Source organism: Tamandua tetradactyla, chromosome 7 (genome assembly GCF_023851605.1).
Source record: "Tamandua tetradactyla isolate mTamTet1 chromosome 7, mTamTet1.pri, whole genome shotgun sequence".
Lineage (NCBI taxonomy): Eukaryota > Metazoa > Chordata > Mammalia > Pilosa > Myrmecophagidae > Tamandua > Tamandua tetradactyla.
The window spans coordinates 170,243,836-170,263,423 of record NC_135333.1 but is presented as its reverse complement, the minus strand read 5'-3'; the positions used below and the strand labels follow the sequence as shown (position 1 = coordinate 170,263,423).

The 19,588-nt window shown below is 36.3% G+C and overlaps 1 protein-coding gene across 1 annotated transcript in view; it reads right to left on the bottom strand.

The window, feature by feature from the left end:
* Window positions 1-6,744: 6,744 nt before the first annotated feature.
* The window catches only part of SCYL2 (SCY1 like pseudokinase 2), an 83,894-nt gene continuing 71,050 nt past the window's right edge, over window positions 6,745-19,588 (bottom strand). Inside the window, exons 14-18 of the mRNA XM_077111757.1 lie at window positions 12,584-12,684; window positions 11,025-11,091; window positions 10,791-10,886; window positions 9,600-9,719; window positions 6,745-8,816 (exon numbers count right to left, since the gene is read on the bottom strand). Of these exons, the coding sequence (XP_076967872.1) occupies window positions 8,172-8,816; window positions 9,600-9,719; window positions 10,791-10,886; window positions 11,025-11,091; window positions 12,584-12,684 (1,029 nt within the window). The 3' untranslated portion in view covers window positions 6,745-8,171. The remainder of the gene's footprint in view (window positions 8,817-9,599; window positions 9,720-10,790; window positions 10,887-11,024; window positions 11,092-12,583; window positions 12,685-19,588) is intronic.

Below are 19,588 nucleotides of genomic sequence, written 5' to 3'. Positions count from 1 at the left end.
TGATGAATGGTCAACTATATGATGCTACTGTGAGCCACTGATTTTATATTGGATAGATTATATGGCGTGTGAATATATCTCAATAAAATTGTGTTCTAGTTTGCTAGCTGCTGGAATGCAACATACCAGAAATGTAATGGCTTTTAACAAGGGGAATTTAATAAGTTGCTAGTTTACAGTTCTAAGGCTGAAAAAATGTCCCAATAAAAACAGACTATAGAAATGTCCAATTTAAGGCATCCGGGGAAAGATACCTTGGTTCAAGAAGGAGGGTTTCTCTCTCAGCTGCAAGGGCACATGGAGAACATGACAGCGTCTGCTGGCTTTCTCGTGGCTCTACAAAGAGGGACTGTCTCCAGAATGTTTCCTCTTTTAAAGGATTCCAGTAAGCAACTCCACCTTCAGTGGGTGGAGACACACCTCCATGGAAATCATCTAGTCAAAAGTTACCACCCACAACTGGGTGGGTCACATCTTCATGGAAATAATCAAAATGCTCCCACCCAGCAATATTGAATGAGGATCAAAGGGCATGGCTTTTCTGGGGCCCACCACAGATTCAGACCAGCACAAATTGCATTAAAAAAAAAAAAGACCTGTGTTTGATAACAAGAAAAACAAATTTTTGAAGGCTGCATGCAAGGCCAAGGAAGGAGGTACCACCTCCTCTAGGCAGCCTTCCCCACTCCCCTAACCCGGCTGGGCAGCCCTGGGTGCAGACCTCCATCCCAGCACACGTGGCTCTGCTTTGTAACTGCCCACTTGTTGGTGCTCTTCTAGCTAGAGCCAAATGCCTTGAGGGTAAGGCTGTATCTTTTCTGTTCAAGAATCTCACGGTGCCAATCCCATAACCCTTTTTCTGAGAAATGCATATATTCAAATCATGCTAGGTGAGGTATCTGTTTTTCATTCAAGCAGAGGTTATTTTAGAGATCTGTGTTCATTGTAAGGTAAAGGGGAAATTCTGTTCAGCACCAATCATGTGTCAAGAGCTTTGCCAGTGGTTTTCAGACTTTTGCATCATTTAATCTTATAAACCTACAAGGCACAGGCCACATTTTACAGGTAGGAAAACTTGTCTGATCACAAAGCTAGTTGGTGAAAGACAAGATTCTAATTCATGCACTCCAAATATTTATTTATACTCTCCCTCGTTCCAAAATGAGACAGTTTCTAAGAACATGGTAGACATTTTTTTTTTTAAAAAAAGAAAGGAAATCAAAGGAGCAATAAGGATAAATTTAAAAATCAGTTAAAGCCAGAAGGTAAGCAAAGCACCAAACAATGCGTTCCACTAACTTTCTGTACATTTGCTACAAGTGCATTGCAAATTTGTCTGAACTCCTATCTGCCAATATGTGATTATTCAGAGACCTGGAAAGATAAGGGCAATAGAGAACTCAGGGCTGTTCTCTCAGAAGCACCTGCAATGCAGATTTCATTGCTGATTAACAGCAGATTCACGTAATTCCCGAAGCTGAGGGTAGAGATGTCCTCATCCCTTTAGGAAATTTGAACAGTCTGGTAAGGAAACATGCTAAGACACTTTTCCATCTCTTCACAACAGTGAACTTAAGAGCGCCGACTATTAGAGTTCACATTTTCTTAAAAACAACATAAGACCAAACGTGTAAAGTGTTCCCACCCCACCTCCAGAGAGCATGGATGCAATAATTTCAGCCTGAATTCTTTTTCTTTCAATCTTCACCCAGCTCTGAAGTCCACGTGCCTCTATATACTTCTAACGTCCCAGGGGGTTGCCCCTTATTTTCCTTTATTTCACCATTGCATTTAGAAAGACTGGAAGACTTAGGGTCATAGACGTGAAACAGACCTGCAGAAATGTTGATTCCTACATCCAAACTCCAGATGGTAAATTCCGATCTCATTTATCTTTACATGGAAGTCAAACCCTGGCTCACGAGCAATCTGGCCACCACACAAATGAACACAATGGTGAGGGGGAGGGCAGAGGGCTGAGGGCAGCAAAATTGGAATTGCATCAAGTAGGTATGTAAGAGTAAAGTTAAGTTTAGCTTTCACACAGGAAAGGGCTGCAGGACTGCTCAAACCGGTCTTGCAGGGAGAGAAAGGAGAGAGCCTCTGACGCAAGCCTAGAATTTGGCACCAAATAGGTAGAAGCAAATTTAAATAAATGGCCAGGGTCACTGAAATGTAAAGCATAATCAAAAGTGGGAAACTTCAGCCATAGTTTTTCAGATGGTGAATACATTCTTTTCTTCTCCTCAGTTGGGTATTTATTCTCTTTCAGGCATGACTTTTTTTCTAACAGGTGTAATAGAAGTAGCTAAATCGTATTTCCACTATAAGTACATGTCAAAAGAATGGCTGGAATGAAAGTTTTAGACAATGTATATACAATTCCATATGACTTTTGTTAAAAGCACATGTTATATGACTCCATTTTTAAATGGCTTATTAATAGATTCAGAAATCTATCAGGGAAGGTCCAATGAGGAGACAGAAACCACCTCACATATTTGAACAGGGAAATTTTAAGCAATAATAAATTGTTCACTAGAAGAGAGCTGTGAGTAAAACATGACGGAGAGGTACAGAAGCAGCAGGTTCCAAAGAGAGCACCTTCCTTGTAGGCTGAGGGAAAGGGAAACATAAAGGAACTGAGACCTAAGAGGGGCTGCAAACCCACAGGGCTGCTCAGGATTCGAAGAGGAGGAAGTGGTGTCTGCAGCGACTTGCAGCCTGCCAGTGGCCAGGAGGCATGCCACAGGGCAATTTGGGCCCACAGTTGCCCGAAGGCGTGGTGAGCCACTGAAGCATTATTTTTCGTAAATCTTTGTTTCAGGTGTATAATTTGCCAAATGCATTTGTTACTGCATGTCATAGTTGGTTTGAAAGGCACTGACACAATCTCTTAAAAATCCACAGAAATTCTTTTAGATTTTTTTTCCTGGAATTATTTCAAGACCAGTAAAATCACAAAGCATGAAATACAGTGAGAAAGTTTATCAATGCTGAAACTTATTCGGAGCCTCCAAAGCCATAGCGGGGTTGGGGATGTGGCCTGAGGCACAGCTTCTCTGCATGGGCTTTGCGGCTCCTGCAATTACGAACACTAGAGACGCAGAACCCAGAAGGGAAGTATCTTCCTGCTGCGCCATCCCCGTGCCTCTTATTCATGCAGTCTGAGAAAAGTTTAGGGTGTCAAACTCCATCCAGCATCGCAAAGTTGGACAAAGATGGATGGAGTTAGAGGTGGTGGGCACCAAAGTGGTAGCAGTCACAGTGCATTCCTTTGGCTACTCAGCGTCATATGCTCCTGTGCCATCCAGTACTCCAGCTACTAGCCAAGAATGGCTCCTGAGTATTAAAATGTGGCCTGTCCAAATTGAAAGGTGCTAAGTATAAAAATATACACTGGATTTCAAAGTTTTAGTACCCAAAATAGATAAATCTCATTATAAGCATAAAATATCTTATTTTTTATACTAATTATATGTTGAAATGATATTTTGGATATTTTAAGTTAAATACATTTTTAAAATTAATTTCACCTATTTCTTTTGACCTTTAAATATGACTACTAGATAATTTAAAATGATGTGTGAGACTTACATTTCTAGTTTGCAACCCAGGTAGTCAAAATCTGAATGGCTGGCACTACTTGGGTGCTTTGAGAGAAAAAGTTCAATATACAACCAGCTCCATTTTGGCTTCCCGTGTTGCGTGTCCAGGCACTGGAAGCACAGCTCACTGACTCCCCAGCTCTATCGACAATTTGGAGAAGCAGCCCAAAGGCTAATTTTGACCATATACATTTCTGCTCTTTCATCTTCCTTACCTTGCCCCCTTCAACACCATTTTTTCCAATATAAATACATTTATGGTACACAGTAAGTACTAAACACATCCTAACTACATAAAACAGTCTCAACAAAAGCACCTTCAGAATTCATAAAACGAGGGTTGCAATTTGGTAAACCGCATTGGACAGCACTGAGAAGACCTAATTCTACCCCTGGCTCTGACGTCCTGCACTGGGGTTGAGCCACGTAGTCTCTGGCCCTCTCTTTCTACATCTGCTTGGAGAGAGATAGGGCTGATTATTTCAGTTCCATTCAAAGTAAGTCAGGAATCTTTTATGGATTGTAACTAGCTTTCTCCCACTTCCACTCTAAAAGAATAGAATGAGAACTATCAAAATAGGGTGCATGGGTGGGTCAGTGGTAGAATACTCACCTTTCACTTGAGAGACCCACGTTCAATTCCCAGACCATGTACCCCCCTCACCTCCCCCCCAAATATATATATATTACACTTATCAAAATCATTATTGTGGGAAACTTTTAGTATCACGTCAACTTTTGACCTGATATTCTCGCAATCATTGGGGACTGCCAATTTGATGGGCCAGGCCCTCGGTCTTAGGGTTCGCCCTCATGAAACTTACTCCTGCAAAGGAGACGCTAAGCGTACTTATGATTATGCCTAAGAGTCACCCCCAGAGGACCTCTTCTGTTGCTCAGATGTGGCTCTCTAAGACAACTCTGCTGGTGAATTCACTGCCCTCCCCCCAGGCGGGACATGACTCCCACGGGTGTAAATCTACCAGGCAACTTTTGACATGACTCCAGGAGATGAGCCCAGCCCTGGTGTTGAGGGAGTGGGAAATCCTTGTTTGACCAAAAAGGGGAAAAGAAATGAAAGTAAGTTTCAGTGGCTAAAAGATTTCAAATAGAGTTGAGAGGTCATTTTATTGTAATAAAATGTAATAAAGTTGGAGGTTATTTTAATGTAATATATAGATACCACTTCTCAGTTTTTGGTGTATTGGAATAGTTAGAGGGAAATATCTGTAACTGTTGAACTGTAATCCAATAGTCTTAACTGTCAAAGATGATCAAATAACTATGTGTGACTGTGTGATTGTGAAAACCTTGTGACTGATACTCCCTTTATCCAGTGTGCGGACAGATGAGTAAGAAAAAAAAGGACAAAAAACAAATAAATAATAAGGGGTATTAGGATGTCCTGGGTAGTCTTCTCTACTTTTATTCTTACTTTTTACTTTCTTTTGGAGTAATGAAAATGCTCAAAAATCCATAGTGATGGTGAATGCACAGGTATATGATGATACTGTGAACCACTGATTGTATACTTTGGATGATTATATCCAAAGTATATATTTGGATGATTATATCCAAAGTATATATATTTATATATACATAGTTTTTATATTTATATATAAATATAGTATTTATATATATTTATATATATAGTACTGCTATATATATTGCTTTAAAATAGATATGTAATTTGTATTCTGGTTTGCAGTGTAAAATGTATTTGTTACTTAGTGTGTCACAGTAAGTTTGAAAGTTACTGACATAGATAAGCTCTTAAAATCTTACACTTACAGATATGTTTTGTTCTAAAATTATTTCAAGAACAGTAAATGACAAAACATGAATTCACAACTTAATATGAAAAGTTTTATGAAAGCTAAAATTTATTTGGTGCATACTCTGTGCTTGCTATCTGCTACTTTCACATATATTTTTTTCTTTAATATGTAAAAGCTACCATGGGAAGTATTTTACTGATTAAAAACAAATACACAACTATTTTCTTAACTTATTTGGGTGAAATGAAAGAATGTAAGCGTTCCAAAAAAACAAATAAAACAAACAGAAAAATGAAAACTTGACTTACTACATAGTCTGTTTCCATTTCTTTCTATGTATCTCATACACATTATTTCACATTAGGAGAAAACAGAACCAATTCAAATGAAAGGGAATATTTCTTGTAATTTTTGTCTACATGTTTTTAGTCTGCCAATTTTCACTCTAAGCCTAAGGGAATTGAATGATCTCAATATTTGAGTAATTTTAAGGTTATCCAGTCTTTTGTTCATATAGAAACACTTAAGTCTAAAAACAGAATAATCTAGCATGCTACAGTGGTGCAATCAGTTAGCGCACGGTACTTATACAGCAGTATAAAAACAGAATAATCTACTTTCAGAGGCAGTTTCTCAGCAGAAAAAGGCAATCAATTATAATTCAATTGATGGAAATGATTTAAGTAAAATATTTTTAAGAAAGGAGGAAAAAGTGCAGGAAAACTTTTATAAAACGGCAGGACCATTACCACAATTGAATGAGCAAATTTCAAGATGTGAAAATTACCTAAGAATTACATATTACAACTTTTCAAATTTTTACATTAGTTCAAATTACACACGTTATTATAAGCTTTCCTTCTAATTAAGAGTTCAACACTGAAATCAAGTTCTTTTACAAAATTAAAAAGCAATTCCCCAATAAACAGTAATTACCAATTGTTACAAAGAACAATTATTCAAGATGAAGCGATTTTATTCCATCTGTAAAGTATTTTTCAAGAGTAGTATTAGTACTGTGTTACAAACAAGACAGATAAAATGATCAAGTTGTCAATTTGGCAAAAACATTTTGATCGTCCTAATGTTTTTCATTTCTTAGGTAAAGTTTCTTCAGCATTCCTATCAGCTTTTTTTCTAAAACCATGTAACAAAGTATAGCTTATATAGAAATAGATGTGAAAATTGTCTTTTTATTGTTTAGAGCATCCTCTTGCTGAATGCTGGTCAGCAATAATATCACCATCAAATTACATTTTATGATCAAATTATCGGTACTATATATTCAATATTGAGTGTGTGTGTATACATAATCAATGAGTATTCACTGTCAATGAATAAACTTAAGACTAGCACGCTAAACTTCATATAATTTATTTTAAATGAATGCTGGTTCCAGATAATTAAAAAAACCACAAACTCTATGGTAGCAACCATATTACACGCATAGTTCTGTGAAACATAGTTTTAAAGTTACCACATAATAGTGAAATATAATTTAACAAAATTCAAATGACATTGTAGCATAAAATTCTGTGGTTGAATAAGCAGAAAATTAAAGAAAAATATCATCAGAGATAGGCTTTGAAAATGAAAGTATATTTTTTTCTATTAGAACAATTTATTCTTTCCTTCCTAAAAATGGCTAACTATGAACATTAAAATGTTAGAACAAAAGGTTCCTGAAGTTCTTAGAAAAGAAAGAATGAAGCTTCTGTTCCAGTAATTCATGAGGTCAGACTTTATCCGGCAAGCTGAAAATTAATCTGGTAATAGCCAGAGGATACACTGCTCATGTTTAGAGAAGTAAAGTATATTACATTGGAAACAACATATGAGACATCTCAAAAGTTTACTCATTAAACACAGTTCAATTCTTACAAATCTCTTTTTGAAAATGCAATTCATTTATACTCCAACATCAGAAGCTTGAATTAAAAATGAAATATGAAGACAGTAGTCAGGGAAATTACATCAGAGTGCTTAGTCAATATCTACACAAATCAGGTTGTACCTCTTCTGTCTGTGATACAGGAGAAAAAAAGTGATTCTAAATATATCCAAGTAAATGCAGAAAAATACATTACTATTTGAGGCAGACCATGCTAAAATATAGTTTAAAATGATTAGTTTGCTTTTAAGATGACTAGTAATGCTTTTAGTTTGAACCAATGAAACCAAGATAAGTTAAATTTTGCAGTATTTCATCAGTCTTCCGTACTAAAGAATAGTTTTATCTGAGAAGTAAACAAGATTGGAAAACATATATGACCTGACCCTTTTCTTTATGATTATCATTTTCTCACTCAGTTATACTAATTCAAACAAATCAATACAGCATTAAGATTTTTCACATATTAAAATGCAGATAATGATTTGTGAAGGTAGACGGTGTACCTGTAGTACTTAATAGATGAAACTTGCAATTACTATAACTCTTCTTTTTAATAACACCAAGATTTACAAGCCAAAATAAACATCTGATTAAAAAATTCTGCTTTTCAAGATACTCAGTTGTCCTTTTTATCCTTTGAGAGTGGTAAGGGTTGGATATTTAAAAACCTGAAGAGGAATAGGTAAGAGGAAAAAAATCCTCAATGCTTTAAAAAATTCAACTGTTTAGGAGTCCATACAACTACTATGCTGGCAAGGAAACAGGTGTTTTCTGTCTCAGAACCATCCAAATTCCATAGCAATGGTTCCTCCAAGCCATCTACATCAAAATGCAAATCAGCTCACCACGATTAAAACTGAAGTAAACCCTCAAAAACAGAAGCAAGACACCTCACCCAAAAAGATCTTTTAAATCATTGCTTGCTGAGCTGCTACCAGTCATAGTAGTTGACGGCTGTGCAAAGTTCTGTGGGTTAAAGAAAGGATTACCCTGAATACCAAAGGCAGATTGTCCTATCATGTTCATCTGTGTTCCCAGGGCTGAACTGCCCATACCTGGAGGCCCTTGAGGAGGTACATACTGATTAAGCCACTGATTTGGTTTCTGTTGCGATAACTGGTTCATGCTAACTTTGGGTTTCTGAGGGCCAAAGAGATTATTAAGGGCAGACATATCTGTGGGTCTTTGTTGGGTCTGCTTTGCACCAGCTGGAGAAGCACTCAAAGCACTGAAGTTTGGCAATGTAGAAGGTGTCCCCAGGGTCATCTTGGTCACTCCAGATGTGCTTGGACTACTGAAGAAGTTCTGGTTTGTATTAACTGGCATGTTGAATCCTGAAGTCTGAAAGCCCATGTTGGCATTTAAGCCATTCGTCAAATTTCTCTTTGTATTATCAATTGGTGTAGAAAACATCATGCCAAGGCCCATGGAAGGAACAGAAGTGAAGGTACTTGAAGCAGAAATTTTAGGGGTACTAACAGAAAAGCTGGTCAAAGATGACATATTATCCATCAGTGTGTCTGTCAAGTCCTTCGTCTGCAAGATAAGACAGTATTACATTACCTCTAAGAAATCCAAATTGTTTTATTAATTAGTAAACAATTGACAGATGAAATTCTAAAGGACACATTAAAATTAAGTTCAATACTCCACCGAATTGGCAAACCATGGCCCTGAGGCCAAATCCAGCCTGTCACTTGTTTTTTTAAAGAACACTTACTGTGTACTCCAAATTAAGCAAAATGTTATCTCCCCTCCCAAAATAGCTGCATCCTTCTCATTAGATTTGTACTAGAAAAGAAGTAATTCTCTATTATCTGTATATTCTGAATTTCATCCAAAAGTTTGTGGAAATTTGTTGTCTCTATTCTTATGTAAGGACCTACAAAATAGTCTCATTTCTGCCTCTTAGCCTGCAAAGACTTTTTTTCCTAAAGGAAGAATTTTAGTGATTAAAAGTAACAAAATGTAATTTTAAAAAATCTTTTAAGAATACAATCTATTTCTGAAACCAAAAGGAAGGTTGTTTTTTGTTTTTAATTTTTGTTTTTCTTCAAGTGTGAGTGATCCCTTAAAACAAAGCTTTGTGCAAGCAGAGGCCTCACTCACTTGCCAAGTACCAACCAGCACCTAGCAGAGTGCCTGGGATGTAGCAGGAAACAACTGCTGGTCAGGTAACATAGGTAAGCAGGTCTAAGTCAAGTCACAAACCTGACTATAAATGAAAAGAGAAAACAGAAAATTACTTTGAACTCAACCCTGCTATTCTCCTTAACAGAAGCACACTTGGAAGTTTATGCAAAAGAAATGAAATCTGACCTGTTTGACTGGAGCAGCAGGTGTGTGCACTTGGGGTTTAAGAGGCTGCTGGCTTTTCAACTTCTGTGCCTGCTCTTGTTCTTTTGCTAATTTTTGTTTTTCTTCAAGTGTGAGTGATCCCTTAAAACAAAACAAACAAACAAAAAACAACTAGCAACTTCATAATTCCATTTGTAAAGCAAAAATATTTCTTTTTTTGTTCAACGCTATCTTGGTTCATTTGGCAATGCTTATTTGCTACTTAACTAAAATGCAAACTACTCCCATAGTGGTGAGTATCATAGGAAAGCTAAATTTTGAATTATTACTTAAGATTTAACTTTAGGCAGCAATTCACAGGGTCTGTGCTTACATGTTATATTTCCAGTATAGCAATTATTATTTAAAACCATTCATTAGAACCATTTTTCCAGACAATGAGAAATATGATTAAGTGATTTCATTCTATAAAACTGGGAGCCCTTGCTCAACTTCAATCTCTTATTCCAAAAATATTTTTAAAACTCATTGAAAAACTAAGAAAGAACTACAAAACAAGCAGATTCTTTCATTCCTCCTGTCACATTAACTTTGACTTTCTTTTTTATTTCGTCAGCCTTGCTAAACCATATGTTCATAGTATGTGCTCTGACAATTCTGTAAACCACAATGTCCAGCAGTCCCTTCACTGTGCACATATAGATCCTCATACCTGTTAAAGCCCAAATCTTAGAATGAAAGGAAAGAAGAGAGTTGAGGCTGTTGGGCTCAACTCTCAAAGAATGGGAAACATTTAGAACTGAAATTTTAAGAATGGGATGAGTAGGGGAGAAAATGAAATACTGAATAGCAATAATCAAACAGATCCCAAGAGAGATGGACAGCACAGATCTTCAGTGAAAGCCATCGACACAGGAGCAGAATCAAAGAGAGTTCACCTTGGGGGTATTATGACTGGGACAGGGCAGCAGAGAGAACAAAGGAATCAGACAATCAAGAAACACTGCCATGTGAGAGGTTCAAAAACAAAATAATAATATTGAGTGTTTATGCTCAACATAAGTCAGGTCATGTGACACTCATTGCTAAATTTCATAAAGAAAATCACAGAATGTTTCTTGTTAAGATGCTAAACTTTATTTTCCAGCAAAAACCTGTGGTTTCTGTAAAGAATATAAATAAGAATACTAAAAGAACAACAAGGAAACTTACTCTTTTATGTTTATTCTGTAATCCATCCTCTTTACTGTCTGATTCACCACTCGTCAGAAGGTCTGCCCCAATGTTGTTGAAGACCTTGTTAATCTGCTGAAATAGAAAAAAGTCAACTGTTCAGATGGACAGCAATAAAAATGTGATTTTACTCCTTAAAGATTAAAAGCCTCATAAATAAAGCAACTGTCAAGCACTTCCACAAAAACTGAAATAATCTAAACCCTCTCTTACCTGATTCCCAACATTTATAATTTTTGTCTCTTCAGAAGCATTCATCTGACTTCCTATGTCCAAAGATCTGCAAAAGGAATGATTATAACAAAATAAGCAAAAAAAAGAAATAGATACTTCAAAAATATTCATATCGGGCAGGCCACGGTGGCTCAGGAGGCAAGAATGCTTGCCTGCCATGCCAGAGGACCCGGGTTCACTTCCCAGTGCCTGCCCATGTAAAAAAAAAAATATGTATATATGTATTATATATATATGTATATATATTATATATATATATAATTAAAAAATTCATATCCAAAATAGTCTAGATACACGAAATTTGTTAGATCCTAAACAAACTGTGACTTCACTCTTTAAGGAGAGTCATAATCTTTTCCATCATTTTCTACTATAAGTGTTGCTTGTACAAAAAATTATTTGAATATAAATCTTTTTTTTTTAAATATTTTGAGATTTCATTACTATATCACAAAACAAAGCAAGCATGGTTCTTGTCTTCAAGAACTTAAAACCTCACTGAAAGATATGATACAGGAAACTTAATGTGATTAAGTTTCAAAATCTGTGAACCTAACAATAAATGCTGTGACTCCTGTCATGTGGACCAGGATTTATGCCTTGAAAATCAGACAGGATTTAGATGGGCAGAAGAAAATGAGAAGGTTCATTTTCCTTTAAGTATTTATATTGGTATTAAAAATGTCTTCCTATTTGTAATAAATTTTTAAATATAATTTTTCAGGGTATCTATGTCAATATAGCCAACCCATCAAACATCACGTACCTACATGTCACAGCAGACTTAGAGCACACGAAGGGCTGTTTCACCTCTTTCTACATTATGTGCATTTACTTCATCTTACACAGGGGCTAAAGTTAAAGAGTTTTTATTTGGGGACCTTGCTCTGATACTAATTTACAGATTTTCAGGTATCTTTTGGTTCAGAAAAACTTCAACAAGCATCCTACCATGTCTTATTGCTTTGAGGCAAAGAATACAGTGGAGTTGATTTTAATAAACGGGCATTATCTAGTGAATAATTTCCACCTTTCCCTTCTCTTTGAATACTAGTGTTCTGCAAATAATTTAGAAAATCCTTCCTAAAAATATAGAGGCAGGTGGTATTGCTCTACATAGAAAATGAATGCTCTATAGATGTTTCTGGGGTTAGTGAAAAGAGAAAGGGAGAAATCAAAACAAGATTTCATAGATTTGAAAAACATTTAAAGTGATACTCTTGGCAATCAACAACCTGAGTTTAAAATGCCAGTGATTAATGTTGACAAGGGAATTTCTCAGAAATATACTTTTCTTTTTGTAGAGAAAATGTTAAGATTATGTCATATTATACTTTTTTACCTAGAAGTATCACTAGATTTTCAATAACATCCTATTCTAACTCAATTCAAGTTACTAATATGTTGGAAGAATAAATGTTTTACATACAAGCAAATTAAAATCAGCAATTTTTCTGTTTCATAATCCAAAAAATCAATCACAGGATAACTTTAATCTCACTTCTGGATGACATGTGCTTTATAAACAACTTACTTACTTCTGCTGTTCTTGCATTATATGAAGTTGCTCCAGTTTTGTTTTATGTTCAGCCTCTAGTCTATTCAGCATCTCTTTTATGACCGAGATGAAAGAATTAAACTGATATAATAAGAAATTGACATAGTTATAATATTTTTAAGTTAGTAGCAAACATAATCAGATAAGTTAATTCAAGGCATTAATAATATTCTCCATTTTTGCCAGAATAGAATTCCCACAATCATAGTGTAAATGTCACAACAAGGAGACTATTTTATTCAAGCCCAACATAACACAGCACAAAATTTTACAGACTTTTTTTGGGGGGTGGGGGGTGGGCATGAGCAGGCACCAGGAATTGAACCCGGGTCTCCAGCATGGCAGGCGAGAATTCTGCCACTGTACAATATTTTTTTAATAGTGGTGATATGATAGGTGATGAGGCTTTTAAGTTTCAGAAAGCATGTCTTAATGAGTTTTATGTGCCAAGTTATCTAGTAGTTATTATTTCAGATGTTCTTTATAAGTTCACTGCCCCCAAGGATTACACACTGATTTTCCTAGAGTAATCCAAAATAGACTATTTATGCATATCTGGAAACAATCCACAATGCATACAAAACTCCTGCTTATTCAGGTTGTTATAAAAATAACACATTCTGGGGCGGGCCACAGTGGCTCAGCAGGCAGAGTTCTCGCCTGCCATGCCAGAGATCCGGGTTCAATTCCCGGTGTCTGCCCATGCAAAAAATAAATAACATATTTTGGTTGAAATAAACCTTTTTTTCCTGAAAAGTCAGTAGAAATAGCAAAAGTACATATCCAAACTTTCAAATAATTAAAGTTCATAAAGTATATCTAATACTATGTCTTAATGTAATTTAATCTTTGGTTAAACTTTGGTTAAATGATGATTTTTATGGTACTTCAGGATCATCACAGACAATGAAAATATGTGAATAACAGATAATTAAATAACACCATGTATTTCAGGAAGAAACTAGAAACTACTTTGCATTTTCTCCAAATCTTGTGACCACATCTTTGTGCTGGGTGTTTATACATACACTATTTTATTAATCTTCAGGTTTAGTAATACTTCTATTTTACAAATGAGGAAAACAGGCTCAGCGAGAGATATCATTAACTTAAGATATTAAACAACACATAAATGGCAGAGCTAGAATTTATAGTAAAGCGCATCTCCACAGCTTGTGCTCTTTTCTTCTACATTACACTGCCTATCACCACACATACTTTGTCTTATCATGAGCTTACAAGAGGTATATTTCCTTAGCAGTTTACTATGACCCCCCTTTCTACAATAGTTTTGTATAGTTCTTTTTTTCTCTTTTTACTAAAGTATAGCACACTAGCAGAAAAGTACACAAGTGCACACCTCGAAGAATTCACAACTGAACTGGAACGCTGTCAGCACCCTGATGCTTCCTTGTGCTCCCTCCCTTACAAGTCACTGCCACCTGCACTGCCCATGTGTAAAAAGCACCATCCTCTTTTACTGTGTTTATATTTTATATAAATGGAAACTTTCAGGTCTTCCTCTCTGTCTGGCTGATTTTGTTCAACATACGCTTGTGTGACTCATCTACATTACGCAGATAGCTTGTGAAAAAAAGAGTCACCAGGCTTGAACTGCTACTATTCTTGGAAAGGCTATGGGCAAAGGTGGCCCTTGGCTAGCATTTGGAAACTTAAGATTTTGGAAGATTTCCCATCACTAACTGTTAAGAATGCCTAAACTGTACAAACCAAATGGTTCATGCTGAACACTGTTTTCCTTCTGGGGGTCTGGAAATTGGGCGCATGCCAGGCAGAGGGTGCTACGTGTTTAGTCCCTATAAAAAACCTGGGCACTGAGTCTCAACACTTTCACACATGTTGGCACAATTTGTTGCTGGGGGAATTAAGCATATCCTGTGTGACTTCAATTCATACATGTTGTCATAATTTGTTGCCTGTTCTGTGAAGATTCAGGAAACTTGTGCCTGGTTTCCCAGACTCACCCCACAAGCCTTTTCCCTTTGCTGTTTTTACTTTACGTCCTTTGCCAAAATAAATCTGAAACTACAACTACAGGCTGAGTCCTGTGAGTCCTCCTACAAATCACTGAACCATGGGGGGCAAGTTATAGATCACTCGTTGTGAGTACTGCATGGTATCTGCTGTTTTTTAATCAAAGGCTAAAAATCCATTCCCCAAGTTATTTTTATATTTTTCACTTATGTTACAATATCTTCAGATATTTGAAACCCTGGAAAATCAATCTTTTTGATATCGCTATCAGTAATGTTTCATTAAGTTTGTACATGAAAAATGAGTAAGTCATTAGAATAATGTGTGTTACCATATGCTTTACAAGTGCTCTCTTGTAAAAGGTCTCTAGCTCACTTTGTGAAATGGAAAAACAAAAACCAAACCCTTGATCTTTATAATGCTGGACAATAAACAGTGAAACACTTATGTTATATTGTCTTAATAATCCTGTAAACCCAAAGGCTTACAGGGGATAGGCAATTAACAAAAATGGGTGAAAAACAGGATAAAACAAAAGACACCATCAGATAAGCTTGATAATTGCCTGTAGAAAGCAGATTTTTAAAAACTGTTTTGATTCATGAAATTGATTTTTTAACCCCACAAAAAATTATACTCTGCAATGTGAAGTAGAATTTGAAAAACATTGGCCAAAATCATTCCAGAAAGGTGATCATTTATTTTGAGAAAATTTAAGAAAAAAACTTTCATTTAAAAGTCCATTTCAATAGCTCACCATCCTCATAGTCATATAGTTCTTCCTAATTTCCAATTAAGATTTCTCTCACTTTAACAGGCACAGCAGTCCTATAATAATACTCTTTTCTTCATAAAAGGCCTCATGGTAATCAAAGACCCATTAAATAATCCTGTGGTCTGTTAAAACCATAAACTAAATAACTGCAAATCATTTTAGCCGGAATACTATATGAGATGGAATGCCTTATTAGTTTTCTAGTCATATGTTATTTTGGAATGGCTACTATTTTAGCTGCTTTGGAAATACCAGAGGAAATTTTTTAAAAAGTTACTTTTTAGGAAGTCAGAAAGTTACTCTTAATATAATAATATTTTGACCTATGATACAAACTCATGTTATATTTATCTTCATAACTATCTAAAGTTCTTAAATAAGAAATGTGACACTATCAAAACATTAAAAAATATATTACTTCAATAATGTGGAATGGCATTGTCATTTAGTCTCTGATTTCACACATCCCTCTGGCAAGATGGGATTCCACTATATCATATAATCCTCATGTCAAGCAAATCTATCAACATGTATTTAGGTTATAGAGGCTTAATATTTAAAAAACAGACTTGAGCTAACCTTGAAAACAAGTCAAAGCACTAAATTTTATAATGTCTGTGCCAGTTAGAATCTTGTGTACCCCACAAAAGCCAAGTTCTTTAACCCTCATTCAATATTGCTTGATGGGAGCTTTTTGATTATCCATGGAGATGTGACCCACCCAACCGTGGGGTGGTAATTTTTGATTTGATGATTTCCATGGAGTTGTGTCTCTACCCATTTAAGGTGGAGTTGCTTGCTGGAGCCCTTAAAGACAGAACCATTTTGGAAAAAGTTATAGAGCACACACAGCCAGAGACCTTTGGAGATGAAGAAGGAAAATGCCACAGGGGGAGCTTCATGAAATGAGAAGCCCGGAGAGAAAGCTAGCAGAGGCTGCCATGTTTGCCATGGGGCTCTCCAGTTGAGAAAGAAACCCTGAATGTCATCGGCCTTCTTGAACCACAGTATCTTTCCCTGGATGCCTTATATTGGACATTTCTATAGCCTTGCTTTAATTTGGACATTTTCACGGCCTTAGAACATGTAAACTTGCAACTTAATAAACTTCCCTTTTTAAAAGCCATTCCATTTCTGGTATATCACATCCAGCAGCTTACAAACTAAAACAATATCCCATCTATTTTATTTCACGGGTGGGGATTTTTATAGTTACTGTAAAGGCAAAATGGTTTAAGAAGCAAGATAAAGACATTATCACCATCAGGTACTGCAGCCTGCATAAGGAGTCCAGGGCAAAACCACCCACACTACACTTTATAAACAATTACTGTCAAGATAAGATGACCATGTCCGACTTTGTCTTCTGTGCAGAATTTAGAATCTAACCTTACATAAAGCTGATTATTGCATATTGGGTTTTTTATTACAATGTATTAGGCTAATAGGGTTTTTATTACTTTGAGCCTATCAGAGCTTTATGAACAGGCAGAACCCTAGAAACCTAAAATACACTCAAATGTAAAGTATAGACCCTAACGTCAACGGGTTTTTCTTAAACAAGTTGCATGAAATTCTCCTTCAATTTTAACTACACAGAGATGGTAGGTATTATCTGTCTCTTTCAAACTACTGCTCTTGAGGAATTTATACACTCTTTATCTACACAGAGACTGTGAACTATATAATGTAGTTAAAAGGGCATTCATATCACTGTTAATAGCTGAATGACTTTGGGCAACTTTCCTCCTTTTTGTAGAGGAACAGTTAGATTGCACAATCTGATAGGTACTCTGGCTCTAGATTTGATGATAACTGCAAAGAAGTTTCAGAGAAACCTTTCTTTTCTTTCTATCTATTTACTACTCACATCAGAGACAAAGCAGCTGTCTATATATGTATTTCTTCAATAAAATAATAGAAGATTTGATACAGAGAAGTCAGAGAAAACAAAATAGATGGTAAATTTTTCCACAGCTCATTAAAAACTAGCAAATTATCACTGAAGACAAATAAAATAATTCAGATTAATTATCTTTTCCCTACACCTTTTCTGACAGAATTTCAACGATAAAACTTATAGACAGCTTATCATACTGAGGTGTTAGTGAATGAATATGGCAGTTATCTGGTCTTTTTAGTTACATTTTCTCACTTTCTCTCCACCAATTATCTATTCCTGAAATTAAGAATGCTTGGGAAGGCAAGGAAAGTATTTTCCTAAGCACTCTTTGTTCATAGCTTTTTTCTTTTTTCTTTTTTTTACATGGGCAGGCACCAGGAATCGAACCCAGGAGGGCATGGCAGGCGAGAATTCTGCCTGCTGAGCCACTGTAGCCCCACCCCCATTAGCTTTTTAATCCGGAGGCTAACCACTTCTGCTTACATATGCATAGCTTTTTTTCATTATACCATGTGCTCTTCAACACTGTACTAAATACTGGAATTCAGCAGTGAGTAGAATAATCTCCGTCCACATGAAGTTCATGATCTAAGGGGAAGACATTCATTCAAACAGAAAATGAGTTCTGCACATAAGAACTTTGAAACTAGGACCAATAATATTATCTGTTCATAACTGCTTAAATATGGAATCCCTTTCATTTTTTATATGACAAAGCTCCTTTTGCCTTTTTTCAGTTTAAGGACCACTTAAATATCTTCTAAATCACAAAGACAACTGTTCAGGAACTGATAACATTCATTCCCTAAAGGTACTAATAAAAGTATTAAAAATTATTCACTCATTGATTCACACATTTATTGAGTATCTATTCAGTGACAGGCACTGTTCCAGATGCTGGAGATAAAAATGTAGAGATTTGGAGACTAAGTGGCTACTTGACATTTATACCCTCATAAGGAAAAAAAAAACAACATAAAATCAACATCAAGAGAAAATAAAACCACATGAGCATTAGTAAGAGGCACAACCTTAGTAGAGGGGGAAAAAAAAAAAGCTCCAAGACCCACTATATAAACCTGGGGCTGAAGACAGTAATCAAGGAGAGGCTTAAGAAAATTGACGAGACTTCCAGGTCAAGATAGCGGCTTAACAACCTGCGCATTTTAGTTCGTCCTCCAGAACAACTACTAAATAACCAGAAACAGTAGTACAAAACAGCTCCTGGGGCCACGTCAGTGACCAGACACACAGCATATCCCAGTCTGGACCAGCTGGACCAGCTGTGAGCACCCCCCAGAACCATGAGTTCCCAAAGCTGCGTGGCCGGTGCCCCTCCCCCACAGGCCACTTTCCAGAGGGGAAAGGAAAGGACTTTACCAGCAGCAGGGACTGGGCACAATCAAACGCCAATTGTGGAACTAATTAACAAATTCTGACTACTAAAAATAAAAAATAGGCCCCCAGCTTAGGTGAACCTGATCAAAGCGGAGGTTGCTCATTTTTGCCCCGGTGCTAAAGGGGGCAGGACTGACAGAAAAAGGGGGGGAAAAAATTGGCGAAAAGAATAAAGAACAGAGGAGTTATAAAAAGTACAAACAAAATCATCCACAAAAAGAGAAAGTCCAACATTAAGTGCCTAAATAATGAACACGGGTTGGAATCTGGTAGTTCACAGAAATGGCTATAAGAAAAGTGGATTGAAATTAAAAAACATATGGGACTAGAAGCGGTGGCCTCAAAAAAGCACTGCTTTTAGTGGAGAATTAGAAAGGTGGAAAGGTATGGTATCCCTTTCGGATGAGACAGTGAAGGGAAAACAGGAAATAAAAAGGGAAAATATAGGATCCTGCAGAATGAGGAAGAAAACATGCTAACCCCTACAGTTGGCAGCTATGCCAACCCCACTCCCTGAATATAACCATCCATAAAGAAAACCACCCAGGACCAGGTCAGAACTGCCAGAACAGAAGAGTGTGGAATTAGGAACCCTGTTCATGAAATAAACAGGAAAGCGTCAGACCACATATGTACTAAACTACTACAACATATCAGAAGATGTAAATCAAAATATTTCTGATGTAAATTCACACTCCCCTGCTAAAAGTCAACCATAAAGCTGAAGAAAACTAACACAACATTTCAAATGGAGTTATATACCCTAAAAAAAGCATTTGGGAATATTTTAAAACCCTTGAATCAGAAATAAGAGAACTAAGAACAGAAGTGATAGAGACTGTCTCAAGCACATTAGCATCCCATTCCTCCCCAACATTCACTGCTTCCCTTTCTAGCAACTCTAAATCCAACTT